The 23,427-nt window shown below is 41.3% G+C and overlaps 1 protein-coding gene across 1 annotated transcript in view; it reads left to right on the top strand.

Annotated features, from left to right (window-relative positions):
- Window positions 1–23,427, top strand: part of Nxph1 (neurexophilin 1) — a 290,286-nt gene that overhangs the window by 1,351 nt on the left and 265,508 nt on the right. Inside the window, exon 2 of the mRNA XM_034518767.2 lies at window positions 84–247. Coding sequence (XP_034374658.1) covers window positions 194–247 — 54 coding nt within the window. The 5' untranslated portion in view covers window positions 84–193. The remainder of the gene's footprint in view (window positions 1–83; window positions 248–23,427) is intronic.

The following is a 23,427-nucleotide window of genomic DNA, read 5'->3' as shown; positions in this document are numbered from 1 at the left end:
TCCACACCAAGACCCCCTTTCCCCCGCTTGATCATCAGCCCTGTCCTCGTGGTCATGGGATGTCTAATTTCATTTGTATCTAGGCTGCTGAGAGCGCTCCCTGCTCTGTAAAGTGGATGTCAGGTGGATCTATGTTTTTGAAGGAACAAAGACTCAGCCAAGGCACCGCCAAGGAAGTTTGAGAGGAGGGAGGATGCAGGCTGCGTGCTGGTACGTTCTTCTCCTTCTGCAGCCCACGGTCTACTTGGTAAGTCGCGATCCGTCCGGCATCTTTGAGATACCCCCCTTACCTGGAGGCCAAGCAACTGGGGTGGGGAAGGGGGGGGGGGGCGGCGGGAGGGCGAGGCTGTCAGTTCAGTGAGAGCTGTGTCTTCCCAGAGACAGTGGAAGAACTTTGGGAAGCTTTGTTAGGTTTCCTGAGGGAGTTTTTCAGGCTTTCATCCTTGTTTCTTGCTCTATCCTCTATCTCCCGGACCGTGATTCTTAACAGCGACTAGCGTACCCGTACCTTACAGGTCCGGAAACAAGGAGGTAGTAGGTGAGGATGCCTTGGGAGGAAAGAAAGAAGAAAAGTATTGGGAATCATAAAACCCCTAGCGGCACTTCTTCACTCACCTAGTTTACATGAGAGCGGGTGGAGGTGGGTTATAAGAGCTGAGCAGGAATCTACCCACTGCCCCACTGCCCCAGCGCCCTCGGTTTGGATTTGTGGCACATGAAAAAAGTGCACGTAACTTCCTGAGACTTGCAGGGGTGCAGCTGGTGTAAGTTCACCCAACCAGACACATAGCAAACGACCAGGCACTTAGATCAGAGATACACCTGCAAACATAACCAACCCTCCCTCTCCTTCCAAGGTCTAGTTGCCATGAAATAACAGAACCATAGTTTCAGTGAGGGGGTTTCTTTTTAGGGAATGGAAGGCCTTGTTACTAAGGAGAGAATCTTGCCCTGTCCGGATTCCTCCAGAAACAGTTTTCGGACGTTTGGACTTGACACAATCTTAGAATAGACTCAGGGAGAATCGCCCTGTGTGACTTGTGAGTGATCCGCAACACCGCGAACCTAGGAGAGTATGCTTTTTTTTTTTTTTTCCGCGTCTGATTTCTCAGAGGGCCAGGAACACTTGCGTTCTGCCGGCGAAGTTGAGCCTAGCGCCCCGAAACCCACAGCTGATTCCGGGCCACCAGAGTGCACCGAGAACTCAAGGTGTTCTGTGGAGGGGCGAGGAGCGCAGGCGCTGCAGTAGCAGCTGGAGGTTTCTAAACCGGCTGGATAAATGGGACTGAGGGTGGTGTTAGTGTCTTTCATTCCCAAGAGCATCAAAATCCACAAGCCTGGAAGCAATACTGTGCTATCCCTGCAAGTGGCCGTGTTTTTCGGCCTTAGCTCTGATGGCTGCGATCGCGGGGCTGAGAGTTCTGTGAATCTGGTACATATGTGCGCGCGTGTGAGTACGTGTATTTACCCGGTTCCGGCTTCCGGCTGCATCTCAAGAACCCTTGGTGTTGCCAGTCTTTGCACCTTTATCTCCTGACTCTAGCAGAAGCAGACGCCAGAGGGCGCTGTGCATCAATGTCCTCGCCCACAGGACACCTTGGGGGTAAACAGGTGAAATCCAGGGCAGCCAATCCAAAAAACAGCTTTTCTGACTGTCGCGGGTCCCTGCTTTCCCCGCTAGAACGCAGACCTAATGCAAAAGGTGTCCTTTCTATTGCCCACCTTCTGTCATGATCACTCTCACCTGTGTCCCATAAGCCCACTGACATTAAAAACCAGGAGTTGGAAGGCGGAAAGTTCCATCAAAGAAAACACAGTAATTTTTTTTTTTTTTTTAAATTGGGTAAGGTGGGAGGGAGTGAAAAATGAAAAGTGAAAGCCGCAGGGGAGGAACACCTTTGATTCCCTTGATCATCACAACAACCGTGCCCCTTTTCTCCCGCACACCTTACGATTCGAACCTCTGGACTGTCTTACGTCCTTGGGCTGTGCCCACACACCGAAGGCCAGGGCTCTCAGCTATGGTGCAGTTTATTGCTTGGAGCGAGTATTTCGATAGTCGGGAAAATAATCTATCAAAAGCAGAAGTGAAATCAATACGTTGTGTTAAATTTTAAATGTGTTTGTTGGCAGTTAAACCGTTTTCCACTCATTACAACAACAGTGCTAGATTTATTCTAATGCGCCGGCGTTCTCAACAACAAGCGCATTAATTCTCCTTTAATTGTAAACTGGGAGCATTTGAAAACCATTCAGTGTGCAAATTATGCTGATTCAATTACCGTTTAGTTACAGACTTCATTACCTGAATGCCTTTTGGCAATACAGAGAAAGGAGACAATTTTTCCAATTTCACTCAAAACAATACGAAATGTGAACAATAAAAAAGAGAAGGCGATTTAGAAGTCCATTCTTTTCTCTCCAATCTAAAGTTGTTTTGTGAGTCGGGGATTAGAAGCCACACACACACCACAAAAAAACAAAAAGACTAGGGGTGGCTGCGACCCAAGACGATATTTCAGGGATTGCAACCCCATAGCTCTCGGCCGGCCAGCAAATTCCAGGCTGCTTTTCTGGAGGAGGAGGAGGCTGACTTTTATCATAAAAATGGGTTCCAAAGGATGAATTGGGCACTTAATGTTAGGGTGGCTTTAGGTAAATGGAGAAATAGGGAGTCTTGATTAAAACTCTGTAGCAATGAACAGGCGAAAACACACACAAGAAAGCTGCTTTTTGTGAGTTTCATTAAGCACCAGCCACAGCCAGTGAACCAAGTATTCATTTGTGACTGCACCCCAGGACATTTCAGTCCTTTGCAAAATCTTGTGACAGAGAGATGCATACAGGTTAGCTGCTGCAGCTTCAAGTTAAACCCCAAGAAGGCAAGGTGGCAAAAAACAAAAACAAAACAAAAACCATTGGTTTTTTTTTTTTTCCTTGAGCTATCACGAGCCAGGGAGGAGTTAATAAGTAATTCTTCGATTTTGTGAATTACACCATCAGTTAAATGACTAGAACACTCAGTGTCTTGCTTCCTAGTTAATGTTTCTAGTACACTCTTCCTTTATGGCTGTGGGATCCCAGCCACATTTCCCAAGGAGTAATTTCCACATGTTGAGCAAGTCTTGTTTAGATATCTCCTATGCAGAAATATTTTAGGTTACTGCTTATAGAACGTGAATTTAAGTGTTTCTGAATTTTGAGAGTCATTCTTATGAGGGACAAGCCTCTGTCTGGCAGACCAGTGCTCCATACACCACAGCCAGCATGTGGGTAAATGCTGACAAAGTGTGTATCTTGGCCCAGAGGTTTCTGAATGTCTGTCTTAAGTTGAGGGTTTTAATTTTCTGTGTGTTTACAATGTGTTTATTGAGAGATGGGTCCATATTGTTTCATACCAGAAGTGTGCTCTCTCTCTCTCTCTCTCTCTCTCTCTCTCTCTCTCTCTCTCTCTCTTGCAATGGGAAACTTAACCACTATTCTGAATTCTCAAGTTTCACCACTGGGCAAACTCTAACCATAAAAATAAATAAATAAATAAATAAAGAAAGAAAGAAAGAAATAAGACAGGAGACTATGCTTTATAAATAAATGTAAGGAAAACTGCTGTTTACTAAATGTTGTTTATTTCAGATTTAAACATGTGAACAGCAGGAGGAAACCTATGGGGTGACTTGTTATCTTTATTAAAGTCCTGCTATCTTTATTCTCTGGACTGATTCCAGGATATTTTAAATATGCGATAATGAGATAACTAGGCTACAGCAGTTAAGTCGAATTAAAGTACACACTGGGTAAAGTGGACAAAGATGGTTTCTTGGTTTTTGTTTGTTTGTTTGTTTGTTTTTTTTTTAAAAGAAATGAGGAATAGGGGTTAGAAACTGGATTTATAAGCTGAAGATCACACCAGCGAAAAGGGAGAGGTGTTCTCCCAGGAGAAAATATGACATCTCAAAGAGTGAAGAAGACTGATGGCACACAAAGAAAAGTTATTCAGAAATAGAGTCCAGAGAATCTGACAGAGAATGGATACTGTTACTGCAATCATTTGTACATTCATAGCACTGTCCTAATGGAGAGGTCCTGTCAGTTTTGTTAGGAATTACAGTAGCTAATAACTTGGTTGTTTTCTTAGTCAAAATAAGCAATAATTGAAAATCTTTTTCAAACCTTTGGACATGATATTTTAGCTCCTACCTCTACTGCTGAATTGTTAGCAGGTAAAACATTAGGTGAATTTAACTCACTATGAAGATGGCACTTAGGGAATATGAAGGCCAAAGGAAAACAGGAGAGCAGGCACTCAGACTAGGTCTGTGTATTTTCTGTCCTTTAGAGATTAAGCTAGCTGCTCACTGAAAGCTTTAATCAATTTGAAATTATTTCTTATAGTAGATAAAAATAGCTACCCAGTCACAACTAGCAGTGCTTCCTGCTGAAGCTTGTTCTTGGAGGTGGCATGAAAATTTCCTCCTTAGGCCGAATTGCCCCCCCTTTGTGTCCCAGAGGCATGTCCAGATACAGGATCAAGCTCAGATAGTTTGAGAACCCTGTACTTCAGCAGCCCAGCATGCAGTCTTGTCAGTCCCAAGGTGCATTCTGGGCCTCTTCAGGACAGGGAGAAGGCTTTGCTACTTCCAGGTTCTTTTCCAAAAGGCTCAACCCTACCTTAGCCAGGAAAGCAGCTCTCAGAGGTGTGAGAAGCAGTTGGATAGTTCACCCTTTTGTCCCATTTACAGGGGTATTATTATGGCCTTGGGCCTTCTAGTGTGAGCTTCCAAGATACTGCCTTCCACACTGAGAGCAGGAGGGAGAGAAAACCAGAAATTCACCAACTCTGTTCCTGGTATTTTCCCAGAAAGCTATTAAATTTGTGGCTTCTTTTGTGTGAGGCTGATTTCTATTTGGCTTTAAATTGTTGACGGCTATTTTCCCTTTAATGAAAGTGTTGTCTGGGTGAAAAATATATCCGGTGGAAGGGAAATTGGTTGATTTTTTTTGAGATAGGTGCCCAATGTCCTACTTTTCTATCTGAGGGAAGATTTTCTGCAGACTACAGAAATTGACAGCATTGTCCTGGTAATAACCGACGTCGACAATATTTTCAAAAGGGCATTTGAGTGAAGAAAGCATATGGATATTGCTTTTTCAAATAAGCAATTCTCTGTCCTAGGTTTTTTATTTTATTTTATTTTATAAGGGGTGGGGAATGCAATTGGGAACCTCAAAGGAGAAAGGGCCACACACTGGCAAAGAGATGCCTGCTTCCTGTTCTCCCAGTCCTGGAGTACTGAAGTGTTTGCGGCCTTTAGGCTGGGAGTTCCGGAGATCCTAACAGTCAGCCAGTGAAGTTCCCCAGCGCGGTGTTGGTGTTAAGAGTCAAAGGGAATCTGAGGAAGCAGCAATAAGATGCATGCCCTGCTCTCCCCTACCCTCATAGCAGGCCGATGCAAGCTCTGTAAGTTTGCCGGTTTTCAAACAGAAGCCTAGAAAGTGAGCGTTCTTTTTTCTTTCTTTCTTTCTTTCTTTCTTTCTTTCTTTCTTTCTTTCTTTCTTTCTTTCTTTCTTTCTCTCTCTCTCTCTCTCTCTCTCTCTCTCTCTCTCTCTCTCTCTCTCTCTCTCTCTCCTTTCTCTCTCTTTCTTTTTCTTTCCCAACAGAAAATGTCTAGCTTTGAATCAGTTCAAGAAAGTTCCCCCTGGGACAATTCTGTCCTCTTAGATCTTCAGATTTCATTTTAAAGACCTAACAGTTGTCATCATTTTAAATAAAGGGAGGCAAGCAAGGCTGCCAGCGGGCGCCGTCGGGTCCGCGGCTTCTGTGAGCCACGGAGTCGCAAGGCGGGTCCAGGTGTAGTCTCCCGCCACCTTCCTCGGGTCACCGTTCTTCCGGGCCGACCTCGAGTTTGCTGGAAGTTGCGGTCTTGATTTATCCGCTAGTTAAGTTCGAGATCAGCTCGTTTTCACTGTGTCAGCACTCACCCCTCCCGGAGCTTGGTAAACACACCGCGCTCATTTTTCTGCTGCAGATTGGCATGTTGACGACTCTGCTTGAAGGAATGTGACAATAAAGTGGGGAACCAAAGCTTGGCAAGCACTTAATCAAGGATAAAAAGGTTCCGCTGTAAGGATGTCACTCAATTTATTGTGAAAGTCGAATGAATTACGTTTAATGAAAGTGCTCCCCAGATGAATATTACCAGCAATTTCCTGAGTTGGCTCTGTCAGTTTGAGATGAGGAAATGCCAACCCAGATCAGAAAAGAGCGCCTGTCTCAATTACTATGCAAGCTTTCCAAGAGCGGCTTTTTATTGAGATGGTATGTGTTGGCGGCTTCTTCGTCCCCCTCGCGCGCGCCTAAGAATATGTTTGTTTATTTTTCAACTTTGTCGTCTGCCCTCCCGGCACTGACTGTTGTTTAAACTTCTGATGAGCGCGCTGCTTCTCTGTCGCCAGCTGCAAACCTAATCACCTACTCTGTAAACAGCTTTTCCTGGTGTACTTTACTACAGAGGTGAGGGTTTGCGGGGTGTGTGTGTGTGTGTGTGTGTGTGTGTGTGTGTGTTTGGGGGATATACAGATAGAATTCCTTGTTGGGTTGGGCTGCGCTTTATTGTAGAACCCCACCCCCTGCCATCTCATCTGGAGGGTGGAAATCCAGGAGTCCAGGAGTTACGGGCCGGGCGATTAGCTGAGAGGGGTCCCTGGAGTAGCAAGAGGGCAGCACGAGCCCCTCTAGCCGAACTCCAGAAAAGCTTTCTTAGCTCACACTTCCTTTAAATGAATGAGGGTATTTTACTGGCTCAAGCCGGAAATGGGATGGGAGTGAAGTGGGGGTGGGGATTCACAGGCCCAGGCGGAGCACATCGCCTCATCTGCATGAGAAAGGAGAACCGAGAGGCTTTTCTTGTACTGTTTCTTTCTCCCACAATGTGACAAATTGTTGCTTGGAAGAGCCAAGTGTTTCCTTAGAAACTGGCTGCCGAGGGGCTACGCGCGTCCCTGAGAACCTGCTATCAGCCCGGCCTCACCCACATTACCCGGGCGCCCTCATCTTAGCTCAGCAGCTGCCAAGGGCTCCAACCAAGGCCAAGTACACTGGTCCCGCCAGAGAGAAGGCTCTCACCTCACACACCAGACGCCAAGTTCTAGGTCCACCCTCCCACCCCCCATATTAATTTGGAAAAGCATCTCAGCCATCTTTGTAGGAATCGAGAAACTTTCTTCGACGTAGTAGTCTTCATCCCCTTCACTCTGCAACTCACTCCTCGGTCCAAAGCTGGATGGGAAGGTTGCCTCCCCAAATCCTTCGCATTCACGCACTTCATTGTCTACTTTTTGCCTCCTGTGATCAGGAGAAATCCCAGCAGGTTTTATAAAAATAAGGTTGCAACGCTCTTGCCTTTGAACCCCATGCCATCGCACCAAGCCAGTGCTTCTGGGAAACTTTTGGTCTCCATCACCGACCTTCAGTACTCTTGGAGATGCAGGCTGGCCAGCGACGGTCTTCCTTTGAGAAGCTCTGAAATGGACTGAGGCCCGAGTCCGCCGGGTATTATCTGAGGCCTGGAGAGCAATATTCAGCACCACGGCCAGCGCCTCAAGCTCCGCCCAGCCTGAGGCGCAGGGCCTTCCCCGCAGTTCTTCTTAAAGTCGAGTTAGGATGCTCGCTGTCTGCGTACCCCCTCCCCCCACCATCCAACCACCCTGGTGCGATTTTAACAACTCACTCGCTCTTGCCAATCATTCAGGAACACCAAGGTCCAGTCGCTAGGGCCCCAATGTGTGTGTTTTGTGGTCAGAACCTCTGATTTACAACCTTCTCCTCCTCGGACTCCATCTAGGGTTGAGACGTCACGTGATTATCAGTTTATTAGGGGCGGGGCACGAGAATCCTCCTTTCTCTCACTTTCCTGTTTTGTAAATCTATTTTTCTCTCAATCAGAAACATGAATCACGTAACGTGCAGCTAGAAGACTCTTTAGCAATGTGTAAGTCACAAACGGGGAGACTGAGGCACCGAGAGGGAAACGGTCTATCTGTTCTCAGGAACAAAATCACTTGGGCATAGCTATATCGGCCCCATCACCCTCACTGAGAAGTGACTAGAACTACCCAAATGCCGTGCTGGATCAGGCGCCTTTAAAATGTTGAGCTTTGAGGTGGGAGAGAGTGGGGGGAAGGGCGCAGAAAAGTCCTAATTATTATGAATTTCTAAAGGATAGTAATTATTCACGGGGAGTAGGACAAACCACTGCCTAGGCAAGGGAATCGATATATTTGCTATCGAAAGTGCCTGGCTTGCCTTTAATGCAGACGAATGGGGATATAGCCTCATTATTTTCCGTGGTTAGGTTCGCCGGCATGGGGCCTGATGCAGAGTGGAATCTATCATCATTAGACCCGGGATACGGCGGGGGAGTTCCTTTATATTTAACAAACAACAACAATAATCCGACTTAACCGCCCCCTCCCCCCAAAACCTTCGCATTTCCACATAAGCAGCCCCCCACCCCTTTACACTACCATACTCCCCACGGACTTCTCTGCGCACTCTAGAGCTGACACTGCAGTCACTTAAAGTGTTCGCAGCGCAGTCCCTGTTCAACAGCGGCCACACAGCTGACACGTTCCAGAAATAAACGGAATAGTACCAGGTGCTGGCGCTAGGGGTTGTCTGTGTCAAAGGCTAAGGTTAGCTTGGAAGTTGTCTGATTCTTTTGCCTTAGCTGAGTCAATCCTTTCAAGACAGCAGATTCCTAAATTCCTGGCAGTATTAAAGGAGCAGAGATCTAGCAGGCAGCGCCCCATCAACCTGCAGAAGTTAGCATGCAGAAAGATGAGATCCAGAGAAAGAAAAGAAAGGGAAAATTTAGGCGCAATATCTCCAGAGCATTCTCCAAGGTTCCCGGGTAGATAATTGTAACTAGCACACTTTCTGTGAAATTCTGTCTTTTTGCCTGGAGGTCAGTCTTCCATAATTCCCCAAGACCCAACTATGAAAGGGCCCCACCCCACCCACTGAACTATCTAGGGTCTTGCCCACTGGATTGGAAGTGTTCCTCAGTTTCTTTTTCCTTCTCCAGCGTTACCTTCTTGGCACAGTCTCTGTGAGTGGCTTCAGGATGAAACTTTTATCGGCAACGACAGTTTCCTGAAACGTTTTCGTTTCTATCGTTAACTGAGGCGTGCATGTTAGTTTGTGAGTCCTCCGTCGTATATCAGGCCCCAATGATTACACAGAAAACACATGTGGACTTAAGAAAACCTAACTCTTCCTTTGTTACAGTAAAATTGTTATACCCATAAGAAGAGAAAGAACAAGAACATTATTATCATCAACAATAACAATAACAACAACAATTCTAACCTTGTTTTCCTTGAAGCACAACTATTCATGGCTACCTGGGTGCTTTTATTTCCGTGCTCTTAGAGACAGCCAGCCAACACAACACCAGGGCTGTATGATCTACTGGTACCATTTCCTTTTGCTGTTTTCATTTTTAGAGGCTTTATAATTAAACTCGGTGAGATATATGAGACATATATCCAGTGGAGAGCCTTTTTATTTATATTTATGTAGCATGCTGAGAAGGAACATTAAAGAAGTGCTTATATTGAAGTAATAAGCCTGCTTTGATATTAGCAGAAATGTCCTTTTAATTTACTTTTATTCAAGACTATAGAAGCATTCCTGTGAGTCCAGACCCCATAGTCATGCCTCTTTACAGAGAGGTCCCACTAACGTGAGAAAGACATTTACTAGCTAACTTACATGAACAAAAGGCCAGGTTTGTATTTACTGGAGTGAAGTACCCTCTGATGTAGGCAGCTAAACTGAAGGAGTGAGCTGGCACAGGGACCTACATTCTACTGCCTCTCATCTGCCCCCAGTCTATCACAAGGCACAGACTCACACATAGGTTAACAGGGCCTCACAGAGACAGCACAGAGATGATTCACAGTGCAAACCGGCTACATTTTGATACAATCGACAGTTACAGACTAAAAAGCAGAGGTGCTGATTTCCCTGTTCAAGAGGTTATTGTTAGAAAACTTGTGGTAGAAAAGCTTAGAGGAATTGTCTTGGCCTTGGAGATTTCTTTTCTGTACAGAATAAGCACATACACGCACATGGACCATTCCAGAACCAGGTCAGGTTTTTCTTTTTTTAATGTTCATTTCTTTGACAGAATCCATGTGGGGACAATTTTTTTTCCCCTCATAAGTTCTTGTCTTTAAATTATCAGGTTGGTTTTTCCAGCATGTTTTCTTTAATACCTATCTGTAGTTTCATCTCCAGCATGAAAATAATGTTGGTTGAGAGAAACCACAGGCATGATAACTGGAAAGTCAGTCACGTGTGTATACTGCAGTTGGATTTTGGAAGACAATTCCTCTCCTTGTAACCTTGTGGCTGGGTATTATTAGAGACCACAGGTATATAAAATAGCTTATATAAAATTAATGGACTGCTTTACATTCACAACCTCCTACTTGTGAAGCCCTTGTAAAATATTGCACCTGTTTAAAAGAGGAAGATTATAAAGTCAAGTTTGCTGTGCAATCGATAGTCGTAAACGGTTCAGCGAAATATCTGATTGTTTTGAGTGAGTTCGACAATGTGATGGAAATTTTATTGTCCGTTTTTTTGTGCACTGATGTGCTAATCATAAGGCTGTCTCTTCTTTTATGGACTTGACTCATTTCGAAACTGATTGTTAAGGTTTCAAGGTAACATCTAAGGACATAATAAAAATTTTTAGGACAGATCTATCTATTGTCTTACCAGATTAGAAACAGATCCACAGGTCATTAGGAGGTCACGGATGAGAAAAAAAGAATCTCAAACTGCATTTTATTATTTTGTCTAAAATTATCAGTAGCATATTTATGGAAATTGTGCCTGTTAATTTTTTATGTGTAATTTTGAATAAGCAAATGGACAGACATTTTTGTTTCAGCACCAAACTTCACAAACCGGCTTTCTAAATGCAGTATTTTTAAAAATAAATCTTTTGTTATTCAGGCAATACTTGGAAAAATTTCAGATCCTCATTCTTTTCTTCCTTCAAACAAATATAAAACAACATTTTCTTACATATTATGTGATTTGCTTTGTAGACATTTATGAAATGTCATAAGCCCGCCCCCCCCACTGTAAACTTCTTTTGTTCTTTACTCTGCATTTCATTATAAAGGAGGAATCACTGAGAATTAGGCATGGCCAAGGCCAGGGGAACATTTTTACACTGTTTCTTTCTCTATTCCACTCTCTTGTTAACTAGAATCATTTTTGTATCCCTGGCAGAACTGTTCACTGCATCAAGTCCTCCAAATTAATAACAAAATATCCTGACTTAACCAACAGGTGGATTGACTGCTGATGTTGCCCAGGATTTGATGTATGAGCTGGATTCTGTGAAGCCCGTTCCAGCTTCCAGCTTAAGAAATTTCAGTGAAAATGTCACTATTCATCCAAATTTAATTTTCAAGCTTATTGGTATACTATTGTAGTTTGCTGTTGGGCAGCTGGGTTTATAACAGGGTGGAACATGACCTCTGCAATTGAAACTGTGAAATACTCTTAGTCAAATCCTCAATTTGTGGATAATTTCTTGTATCACAGTGGCATTATTTATTGTTTTCCAGAATTAAATGCAGAGAAAAAAATGCAAACTATTGTGTATGAAAGAAAGTTATTCGTAGGTTGTACTGAATACGGTTTCTTCAGTCTTGATGTGAGATGCAATTGCTACTGACGTGAAGAACTTGAAGAACGTGACACAGGTTTTATCCTTTTCACAAGAAATATTTAGTTGAATGGTGAGCACCCCATTTAGATTTTCAACCTTATTTCTTTTAGTTTACCAAGGCAGAGTTTCGAAGAGCCTTACCAAACAGGGCAGCCATAGTTTCTTACTATTATCAAGGGCAGTTCAGAGCTGCTGTTAGCATCCAGTGAGCTGAATGCTCACTTTTCTCTGTGCACCTCCTGAAAAACTGTTCTGTAGGGAGGAACACAAAAAGAAAACGTAAAGCAGAAGCATAAAAAGGAAATGATTTGGCTTTAGACACTGAATCCCACCTTACATTCTTGACTGAAATCCTTCACAATTAGAATCGGTCTGTATAATGTGAGGCCAGATACATTCATGAAGCCTGAGGGTTTGCTCCACCATGGTGAAAAGAGTTGGGGGATGGGTTGGTCAAAGATGAGTCCACATCTCTAAAGATGACTGATATTCCCTCAAAAGATACCGGTGATACCATGTGGCTGCTGAGTGGTTGCCAACAAGGAGTTCATGGTGAAATGGAATCACCGAGAGGAGAAACTGACTAAGTTTTCCCAATCCAATGAATGATGACTTCCACAAGAGGGAGAAAATAGGACTGTGTTTGGCTATCCCAGGATCTCTTCTCTTCTTCAGCTCCTTTGTTGCAATTTTTAAAGGATGCAACATTCAGAAAGACTTGTGTGTGTGTGTGTGTGTGTGTGTGTGTGTGTGTGTGTGTGTAATGAGAGGAAGATAATGCCTTTTTTTTTCTTGAATTCTATAACCTTGAGCACATTTCACTTTTCGGATCCTGTCTCAGTTTCTTTATTTGTAATACGTGACTAATAAACTCCTCTTGCACAACATAGTTATTGTTGAATCATCGAGTTAGTGTGATAAGGGTGCTTAGAACGATGGGGTAGAGTACAGCAAGGATGATGAATGAGTGACAAATATTGCTACTCTTTACAAAGGAAGGTTTCTGGGACAGCCTTCCAGGTCGTGCCTGCAGAGTCTCTGGAGTGATGACACACAAGAATTAATTGATGGCTACCTTATTCTTTGTTTAGCTTTTCTATTAGTTGATTGCTGTACAGCCACCCACTGCTTCTCAGAAACTTCTATTGGTCAGATGTTTGTGGAAATGGAAGAGATCACAGGCAGGGTCAATGAAGTCTGCTTAATCCAGAGAAGGAATCTTGTTATGTTTCAATGTCAGTCACAAACACTAGGAACTGGTGCTGAGGTATCTAATTTTGTGGCAATTAATTTGTGATCAGTATTTGCTTTTAATTTAGTTTTTAATGTTTGAAATTCATTTAAAAATTTGAGTAGAGTTACAATAAAAACTGAAAGCCTAGTGGGTTTAAAGATTCAATCGTCCATGGCCTGATGGAGTTCACCTTTGAAATTGTTTTTAGGTGAACACCTGGATGACTGTGTGAAAGGCATAAGTGAAAGGCATTGGTGAACTCCCTAAAAAGTATGCACAAGTTAATTTAATAGACTGATGGCCTCACTGTCCTTATCACATTGGTGCCCCAAACTTCTATTTGCTGCCACATACATCCTTCACAGTCATTGGACTGGGTCCCCAAGAGGAGAGTTTTCTTTTCTTTTAAATTTTAATATAAACACTTATTGTATGTCTTAGATTTACAAGAGAGAGGGGAGGCTGTAGAAATACCAGCCAAGAGATAAAATGTTCCATTTTCCTTTGTCATTAGAACCAGGTCCTTGTACATGCCAGGCAAGTGCCCTACCACTGGCCTACACTGTATCTTAAAATGCTATGAGATGATACTAGTTCAATCCTGTTGCTATGATTAATATCACCACGTTCTTATGCCCATCCTGGTGATCTTCATAGTTCATCATTTTATAGATAAGGAAATAAATAAAATATTGAAGGTATAATTGGTGAAAGACAAAAAAAAAAAAAAACCATTCAACTCAGGTGGTCTTATATTTGAGTCAAAGCTTCTGTTTACCAAATTATATCTGTTTGTTTTGGTGTTGATCTTTATATGGGTACGTTCCATGTGCAGTTATGTATTCCCATACCATTGTGGGTCTGGAATATAAGCCTAATTCAATAAAAAAAAAAAAAAAAAAAAAAACATTTTCTTTGGCCTTCCTCCAGGAAGCTCGTGCCCAAGTAACTGGTGTATATGTAAAATTTCAGGTGTTACTCCTGTAGTTCAGTAGTTTTATTAGATGTGGTTTCTCATTAACTGGGGATAGTCTATCTATGTAAGACTGGCATTGATAATTCTTCAGCTTCTGATGAGTGTATGAGAGGCATAAGACTTGTAGGAAGTTTGCATCTATTGGCCTGTACAATATGAGAAATGATCACTGAGTCTCAGGGTAAAGCAATGAAGTTAGACCAGGACACTGGGTGACAGTCCTCTGAGATGGAGTTGAAAATGACTCATAACATATGTATCTGTTTTTAACAAATCACACACATGTGTTTTTGAATTGCTTGCTGTGTCTAAGCAGGTAAATGTGTCGGGGGTGAGGGGAAAGAGGAGAGGTTTTCTTGTGAGGGGACACCACATGTCTGACACAGAACCTCTAGTTTTCCTGGGATGTTTATTTTAAAGGGTTTTGTCTGGTAACAGATTTATCACACACAGAGATGGAAATCCACAGCCTTCTACCAATTTTTGCTAACAGATACAAAGCAAGAGATTTAAAATAATACATCTGTTTAGCTTTTAAAATATGTGATAGTAAAGAAGAATCCCAGATGGTTTAGTTCAATACAGGTATTTCTGTCACATTCTGCTTGTGTGGTTTTAAATGAAGGTAGCAAAACTCCCACAAAATATTTTATAGAATTATGAGGTTTATATAAAGTCTAGAACTCTTTCTATTTACTAAGAATAAAAGTAGGTTCAAGATTTTCCTGGCCAATGTGGAAATCCTCTGGCAGGAGATGATGGGAAAGAGTCTGTTTCATTTCAGTCTTGTGTTACATTTGACCTTGGGAGAGCTTACTTGTGCCTTGGGGCAAAAAATTAAATGTTCCATTTTGTAGCAGTATCATCTTTCACCTTTATGTGGATTTAAAAATGTAAATAAAATTGCTTTCTGTAAATGGTACCCATGAAGGTCATGTTCATATTCTCTGCAAGAATTCAAAATGCCATTTGAACCATCATTGGCTCAATGGATACTAATATGTTCTATTAGTTTCTAGTAATCTACTTTTTAAGCATTTTATGGCCCTATATTTTCATGCCTAGTTCCCAGTTTGTGAAATAAGAAATCAGAAATAAATGCTTTAGCACTTCATTGTAGACTTATTTATAGAATGTGTGCTCTCAACTCTGAACTTTTAAAAATGCCAAACCTTCCCAGAATACATTTCTGTAGTCATTATAATGGCCTGGATGGAAATCTGCAGTAAGAGAATATGCTCTTGAAAGTGTGTGTGCATGTGTGTGTGTGTGTGTGTGTGTGTGTGTGTGTGATCTTTCCATTTCCAGTTATCATCGTTTTTTTTTTTTCCTGTGTATTATTCTCCAGAAAATAAGGTTTGGAATCCTTAGCAGCAGCCAATGGACTTGGAAAGTAAATTAACTGCTGCTTTCTTTGAGAGAAGGAGGGGTTTGAATTCTTTTCCTTGCAATTTGGATAATAAGACCCTGATACATCCTTGTATTTAATTGTCATGATTTTGATTGTTAATGGCATTTGATTGCTTCTTCTGGAGGCACCTGTCAGCCATTTCTGAAGCACAGATGGCTTTGTCAGCATCAGGAGGAATTTCTTTCCCTTACTGACCTTGAGCTACACAGCTAATTTGGGGGAAGATGCTCAAGCTTTCTGTCTGTCTTTGAGAGATTATTTTGCTTATTGAACAATGATTTGAGATCACTCTTTTGCGAAAGCCTTTAGGTTATTATTCTTCTACTGTGAAGAGCATTGGTTCACTCTGAGTAGATGTGTGACGATTCTTTAGTGACCAAAAGTGTTCTGGTTTGTATGATAAAGTATATGAACTTACACATAATGCAATATTCAAATGGGGAAATGACACAGGTGGGTACTGAGTCTTTGGGAAATGTTTGTGACAATGGAAGAATGTTCTGTAGGTGAACGGGTGCTCGCATTAACATGTGTCTTTTTGCACTGGGCTTCAGGGTCCTAATGAACTTGCTCAGTGTCTACCACTATGGCATTCCTCATGGAAAGCAGCTCACACCTCCTTTCTTTAAACATCTCATGAAATTTTAAATGAGAATTGAGTACTATAGTTAGTCATGGGAAAAGACAGTATGAGAAAACTCAGTGATTAGTCACTGATGTTGGAGGATCTAACAGTTTATGGAAGTGAATGTAGGACTCAGAAAATGACCTTTGTCAGCACTTCTCCAGTAAAGAGACACACAGAGGAAAGCTCCTTCTAACCAGGACATTGTTTTGACAATAGCCTTTCCTTTATAAAGAATCTCTGAAACACTAAAGAATTTTGCTTTGTAAAGTGGTGGCTCGTAAGAGTCTATTTAGAACTCTCTCTCTCTCTCTCTCTTTCTCTCTCTCTGTGTGTGTGTGTGTTTGTGCATTTAGAAATAAGTCAGGAAATCTTCATGTTAGCCCTAGAAGAATTCAAAGTAGTGTTGAAGGCTCGTTCCCCCCCCCCGCCCCAGATTTTGTCTTCCTGTCCTTAGAATGTTGAGTGTGCATCGTCACAATTAGCTTCTCTGAATTCCAGCTTTGTAGGTGACAAGTCCATACAGCTTTTTGTTATAGTCTTTTTGTTAATATATCATTACTGATGAAACATTGTAGCCCTGCTGAATATTATTTCTCTTCCCAATTTTATCAATATTTATCACATAATTCCAAAGACATAGTTTTCCTTTAATCTTTCTTTCTTTCTTTCTTTCTTTCTTTCTTTCTTTCTTTCTTTCTTTCTTTCTTCCTTCCTTCCTTCCTTCCTTCCTTCCTTCCTCTCTCTCTCTCTCTCTCTCTCTTTCTTTCTTTCTTTCTTTCTTTTTTTTGAGATAGCATCCTGCTATGTAGCACTAGCTATGCTAAAAACTCACTTTGTAGACCAGGGTAGCCTTCAGCCAGCATCCTTCTGCCTCAGTCTCTGGAACAGTGGCATTATAGTGTGTGTCATTTCTAGTTTTCCCAGCATGTTCACATATTCCATGTTAGGGCTCCTGAACGCCTTAACACTAAGAACGTGTGTGTGTTGTGATGACTTAATGAGTTACTTGTTCACACTGTGACTCAATAGTTGGCATCATGTAGCTATCTCTTGATTTCTTCAATATTTCTTCTGACAATCAATTCATGGATTGATTCATAAAACATTCCGAAGATTTGGGGGCAGGATATCATGGTTATAGGGATTGAAGGTAGAATCCTTTCACAAGTTCTCTTGTTTTTAAATGCAATTTCAAAAACATTAACTGGACGCCCCCCCCCCCCCCCCTTTTCTTGGTAGAAAGCATCAGGATAGATTACTGTTTCTTAAGTTCTGGAAATGAATGTGGTCCCTACTTTTCTTCTTTGGAAAGATCTTAGAGAATTGCACCCTAGGCATCTGACTTGTGCAGACTTCTGGCAAGAACACATCTAATGTAACTCACCAGAATTTTTTTGTTTTAGATGAAAATGAACTAAAAAATGTAAAGCATCTCATTTCTCTTCAAAGGCGCTTTACTATTGAATAAGGAGATGTGAGGGAAGGAACAGGGAGGGACAACATAACAGAGGGAGAGAAAGGGAGGGGCAGACCCAATATTTATACTGCATTTTCTATATTTAGAAACTATGATTAGAGTGTCATTACTCTTTTCAGTGAGCTAAACAGTTTCCTTTTACTTTGACATGAACTCCTACCTTCTTAGTGAGTCAACGTCTGAAAAACATTCTGAAATTTTAATTAGCAGGGAAGAGGCAAACAAACACAATAAAACAACAGCAGCAAAAGGAAACTTCAAACAATTTCATAACTAGCAAATATTTTGTGAAAACACATCAAGGCCTTGGTTTCTGGTATGATTGTGCATCCCGAAACAATTGCATATTGGGATACGGTTGTTTTTGTGAAGTAAAATATGGTCAACGAGGGTTTTTATTAGGATTCATAAAGAACTATTTGCCTTAAGAAATTTTAAATTATTTTCTTTATTAAGTTCCCTTAGCTGAAGATTATCTGAATGGTGTGATTTTCAATTGCCGTGAGGACTATTAAAGTATCAGCGCCATCAAATTCCAAAAGTGAATGGCACTTCTGTTACATTGCACAGACATTATGCTTTTAAAACATTTGTTAAAATTATTTCTAAAAGAAAAATTTAGAATAGTGTGTCCTTTTTAAAAGACAGTACTCCGAGGGCAGAGACTGACTGGCAGAGTTCTCTGAATTTGAGGCCAGTCCCTGCACTTCATAGAACACTATGGACCAGCCAGGGCAACGCTGTGAGAACCTGTCTCAAAATATGCAAGCAAGCAAGTGAATAAACAAGAATAGTGCATTTGAGATTCGGAAGATTTCTGGTTAACTTTGGGATATGGATGATCGGATAGATAATTTTCTGTGTCTTAGGTGTTTTCTACATAACTTTACAGCCTTTTCAAGTCCTTAGTTCATTTTGTGCCTTGTCTTGTAATGACTAGTGCAATCACAGAACTGGGGCCACTCACAGCTAAAGATTGTCTTAGTTAGGGTTACTACAGGATTAGGAGACACCATGACCAAAAGCAACTCAGGGAAGAAAAGGTTTATTTCGGCTTACACTTCCAGATCATAATTCATCATTGGAGCAAGTCAGGACAGGAACTCAAGCAGGGCTGAAACCTGGAAGCAGGAGCTGATGCAGAGGCCAGGAAGAGGTGCTGCTTACTGACTGGATCCCCATGCTTAGCTTTCTTATGGAACCCAGAACTACCAGGCCAGGGTACCACCAGCTGGGCCCCTCTCCCATCAATCACTAATTAAGAAAATACCTTACAGCTGGATCTTCTGGAGGCATTTTCTCGACTGAGGTTCTCTCCTTCCAGACAACTCTAGCTTGTGCCAAGTTGACATAAGGATATCCAGCAAAAGTATGAAGATCCTTGGAAGTATGTGTTTGATGATTGATCCTTGTCTCTGACCCTCAAACATATCTCTCTTCCTGTGCCCATGATGTATTAAAACATATTAATTGGTACAAAAGTTCTCTTTAAAAAGAGAACGGTAACTCTAGAATGGGTTTTTGGGATGTAGGAAAGGTAAGGTAAGAGAGATGAGCAAACTATTTGTTAATATCCGTGTTTATTGGAGCCCCAACATTGAGACGTCACATTCAAATGGGCAAGATTTAAGCTTCCTGGTGTCCCATATTCATGGTGGTTTCTATAGCTAGCACTGTTCTTTCCTACGAGTTGCTGTATTATTATATGTAGCACCCATGGTAAGCGGTGCTCCAGAAACAGGGAGTGGAGCCATGAAAAGAACTGTATATAAGTCTAGCACTCACTCACATAGTTACTGACTTCATCATTTGGGCACTTAAACATTATTAACATGAATTATGGGCCTGAACAACTAGGTATTTGTGCTATATTGTCAGAGGTAACCTTGAAATGGATCCTGTTTGATTTTTTTCCCTATAAGACTCATATAAATCAACAAATTATTTTATGAACTATATAATTAATTCTACTAGAACTAAATGCAATAAAAAGGAACTAGTGCAGTGCTTGCAGAAATGTGCTATAAGAAACAAATAGGCTTAAATCAAAGATCAATTTGTAGCCATTTTAAAATTGTAACCCTATGACTTTAACCAGTTGCTGTAGTATTCTATGCATAAAGGTAATTGATGTCCTGTGTATTGTGTCTTGATGAGTAATCTCTGGCCCTATTGTCCTTTGTGGTGTCATTGAAATAGGAAAGGAGCCCATCTTTTCATGGAGATCAAGGCTGTTAGGCTTTTGCAGAAGGGGAAAGGTAAAGCTTTATCTCCCAGCCAGGCCATTTCAGCTCACAATGAGTGCAGATCTCTCACTTTCTGCACACCATCTGCGCATCTCTGCAGCCTGGACCGCCATTGCCTTCTAGAGAAAGTGGCACTTACCAGAAAGGGTAAGAATACAACAGTGTTCTAGATTCTAGTGTTAACATTTCCAAGCAATTTGTGAGCTCAGGTTGGGAGGAAAATTGCCTGCTGCTTTTCAGTGTCCACATTTGGGTTACTTCTTCCAAAAAGGTTTGGGTCAATGCTCAATTTCAGATTCTGTTGGAAGCTACCACTAACCTATAAAATGTTGAGTGATTGTTACAGTGTTCAATGGTGTGATTTTCACTCATTCAAACCAAATATGAGATGGCATGGCTTCCTTTCCATATGTCCCGGGGCCTATTTCTTCGCCATTTATTTGCCAACCCTTACACAAAATGGACAATTCTCTGGAATGGTGCACATTGAATATTTTTTTCTGGAGGTAATCTTAGCTCCCCAAATGAAAGGGAGGTGATGTATTTATAGATGATTTTTATATGCGGAGAAGTGGAGGCACATAATAGTTATAGCTTGCCTGGGTTCCGATTGAGGAACACAGCACTCAAGTCTTTTGCCTTCCACCTGCTAGTGAGAGAAGTTAAGGGCAGCAGTGTTTTATACTGTTTTACTGCTTGCCTGTTATAAGAGCCATCCTACTCCAAAACGAGCTGCTTAAGGAAATAAGAATTCTGGACCATCCTGGTAGCAGCCAACTAATGTGTAGATCTTTGGATGAATGTTCTAATTGTGCATCAGTATTTCTGGATTCTAAGGTTGCTACAGTCTGAGGAATCTCATGAAATGATCCTCCCTTCCATTTAGAATTCACAGAGGCTGTGGGTCCTTGAGTCTGGTTCAAGAGGCTGTGTGCACTCAGCATCTGACAAAAATGATGAATGGAGATGCAGGTTCAAGGAAACAGAGGTCTTATTGGAATGACATCTGCTTCTCGTCCAGGCCAGACATGACATACCAGGGACCAGTGAATCATGGTGGAGGAGGAATTTGACAGGACTGGAAGCATAACTTTTTTTTTTCTTGTCTATTTGATTTTAGACTGAAAAAAAAAACTGGAGGGAAAAAAAGCAGTTGATTTTTCTATCTAACCATAAAATTGTACATAAAAATCTATAAAGCCGTCTTAAATTAAACCCAGGAAGAAATAAATTTCTGGTTGTATGGGACATGTAATTTGAGCCATGCTACCTTTTTATACCTATTTACTTGGTAGGATGGAGGTTGATAAAAACATTTTGATTTTGGTTTATATTTCAGTAGACTCCTTGGCCAAGGGTTTCTGACTTTCTGTTTGCACCCTGCTCCCCAGACTACTTTCTAGATAAGCTTTTCAGTTCCCCAACCACATTAGATTTTAGTCTAGGTACACATCCAAGCATGGTTCTCATATCAGAGTCCCTTTTATGTCCACAAAGCTCAATTGAATATTTTTGTTCAAGGTGGACTTTTACACTCTGAAGGAACAATGGATTCTTTATTTTTTTCAAATTGGCTTGTAAGAGGTGTTTCAGAGCCTGTAGCTCTGAAAGAGAAATTCCATCTTGGTTTTCCCCCTTTATGCCTGGTGGTCTTGGGCATGTGCCACAATATATAACTGATATAAATGGGGAAAAAATAGGGGTAGGAGGTAAGCCCAGTGGTGCCACACTTGCTTCAGGGTCCAAGCTAGAAACAGAAGGATCTCTACTTCTCCGTTCTGTGTGGTTTATGTTTCTTAGGAAGCTTCACAGCCTCTTACAAAACAAGAGAAACAACCAATGCACAGTTCCACATAGAGTCAATGTGTGCCTCTTATATATCAGCTAGATCAGAGTTCGTGTATGGATGGAGCGAGCGCTGATATTAAGCAGCAAGAAGTCACGGTGCAGGGAACAATTTGGCCTGGAGGCCCATGTTCTAAAGACAGCTGAAAAACTGAGAGTTAGTCACACATCATTTTTTTCCCTCCCACTGGAAAGATGCTTTTCATTGCCCTAATTCTTGCCTACTTTTTTTTTTTTTCCCCAAGAACACTTGAAAGAAGCCTCAGAAGGCAGGTACTCCCATTTTGTTGGTCCATTTGGTCTCATAGCTCTTGGCGTTCTCTTCTTTGCTCATAAGTGTATCATCCCAGCATTCTCCTCAGAGGGAGCTCCCAGTGAATGCCACAAAGACTATTTTCATATCCATTTCTTGCTTCTCAGGGTGATGGCGAAAGTTAGATACATATTATTTTTTCCATTTCCTCTGTGTATACATTTCTGCCAGGCAAAGGCAGACAGCTCTGCCATTTTTGTTGCCAATTAATTAATTATTTTTATAGAGCTCTATAAAAATAAGACAATATCCTGACTGATTCTCTTAAAAGCAAAAGATCGCCTAGACTAGCAATTCATTTCTTATTTAGTGTTAGATAGCTAAGTCAGGTTGTTAGACTTAATGTCATACAACCTAATGTTGAAGAAATGTATTCCTTTAACTCCCTTTCTTCTCCTCATCCTTTTCATCTTTTGTTTTTTCGAGGCATGGTTTCTTCATGTAGCCTGGTTGTCCTGGAGCTCACACAGTAGTCCAGGATAGCCCCCAATTCAGAGATCCACTCACCTCTGCATCCCAGTACTGGGATAAAAGGCATGCTTGGCTTAACTCCTTTTCTTATTTGATTATTTGGACTTGTTTATTTCAACTTAGCATGCCTTTTATGATTTTATTTTTAATTATATGTATGTGTATACTTCTGTGTGTGTTTTTGTGCCCATGAATGCAGTGCCTATGGAGGCCAGAAGAGGGTTTTAAATCCACTGGAACTAGAATTACAAGTGGATGTGAGCCACTTGATCTTGGGACTGGGATGCAAAGTCAGGTCATCATTAGGAGGACTACATGTTCTTGACTGCTGAGCAGTCTTTCTAGCTCCAGAATTAGACTGTCCTAAAAATTATGAAAATCTGCCGGCTTACAAAATATAAAATAGCGCCGCTAATACAACTGAGGACTAAAGAGATCGCATCCAGTTTGCCTCTTTCCTATATGAGACACAAGCCTAGCTGATGTTAAATGATGAACAAGGATGCTTTAAGACTAGTCTCTCATATTTTCCTTAGCAAAGTTATTCAAGAAATCACAAAATAATGATCAGTTCATGATTATATAGCTAGTTATACAGGAGGAATCTAAAATCAGCTAGTCTGTAACATGGTATAACGTGCTTAATATTCAATAGCATTGTTGAAAAAATAGCCCATAATTAGTGAAAGAATGAGAGTGAGAGAGAGAGAAAGAGAGAGAGAGAGAGAGAGAGAGAGAGAGAGAGAGAGAGAGAGAGAGAAAAGCAGAGGAGTGTGGGGAGATGAAAAGACACAGACAGACACAGACATAGAGAGAGAAAGAAGAAAGATGTGTTATGGTAGTTTGTGTAGGACTTACAAATAAAATGGCAAATTTAGCAGGCTAAATAATCTTCAAAAAGAAGAACAACTTTATATGACAGTAAAGACTAGAAATGGAATTTTTGGGTAAGATTAAGAAGAAATAAATGGCATGTTCTTTTTTTTGTAGTGGCATATTCCTTTTTAAAAAAACTGAATCTATAAGTTAACTCTTGTCTTTATAAACCCATAATAATATAAAATAATCCCTCT

The sequence above is a fragment of the Arvicanthis niloticus genome, chromosome 15, assembly GCF_011762505.2.
Source record: "Arvicanthis niloticus isolate mArvNil1 chromosome 15, mArvNil1.pat.X, whole genome shotgun sequence".
NCBI lineage: Eukaryota > Metazoa > Chordata > Mammalia > Rodentia > Muridae > Arvicanthis > Arvicanthis niloticus.
Note: the sequence above shows the minus strand (reverse complement) of the source record. Positions and strands in the feature narration are given on the sequence as shown.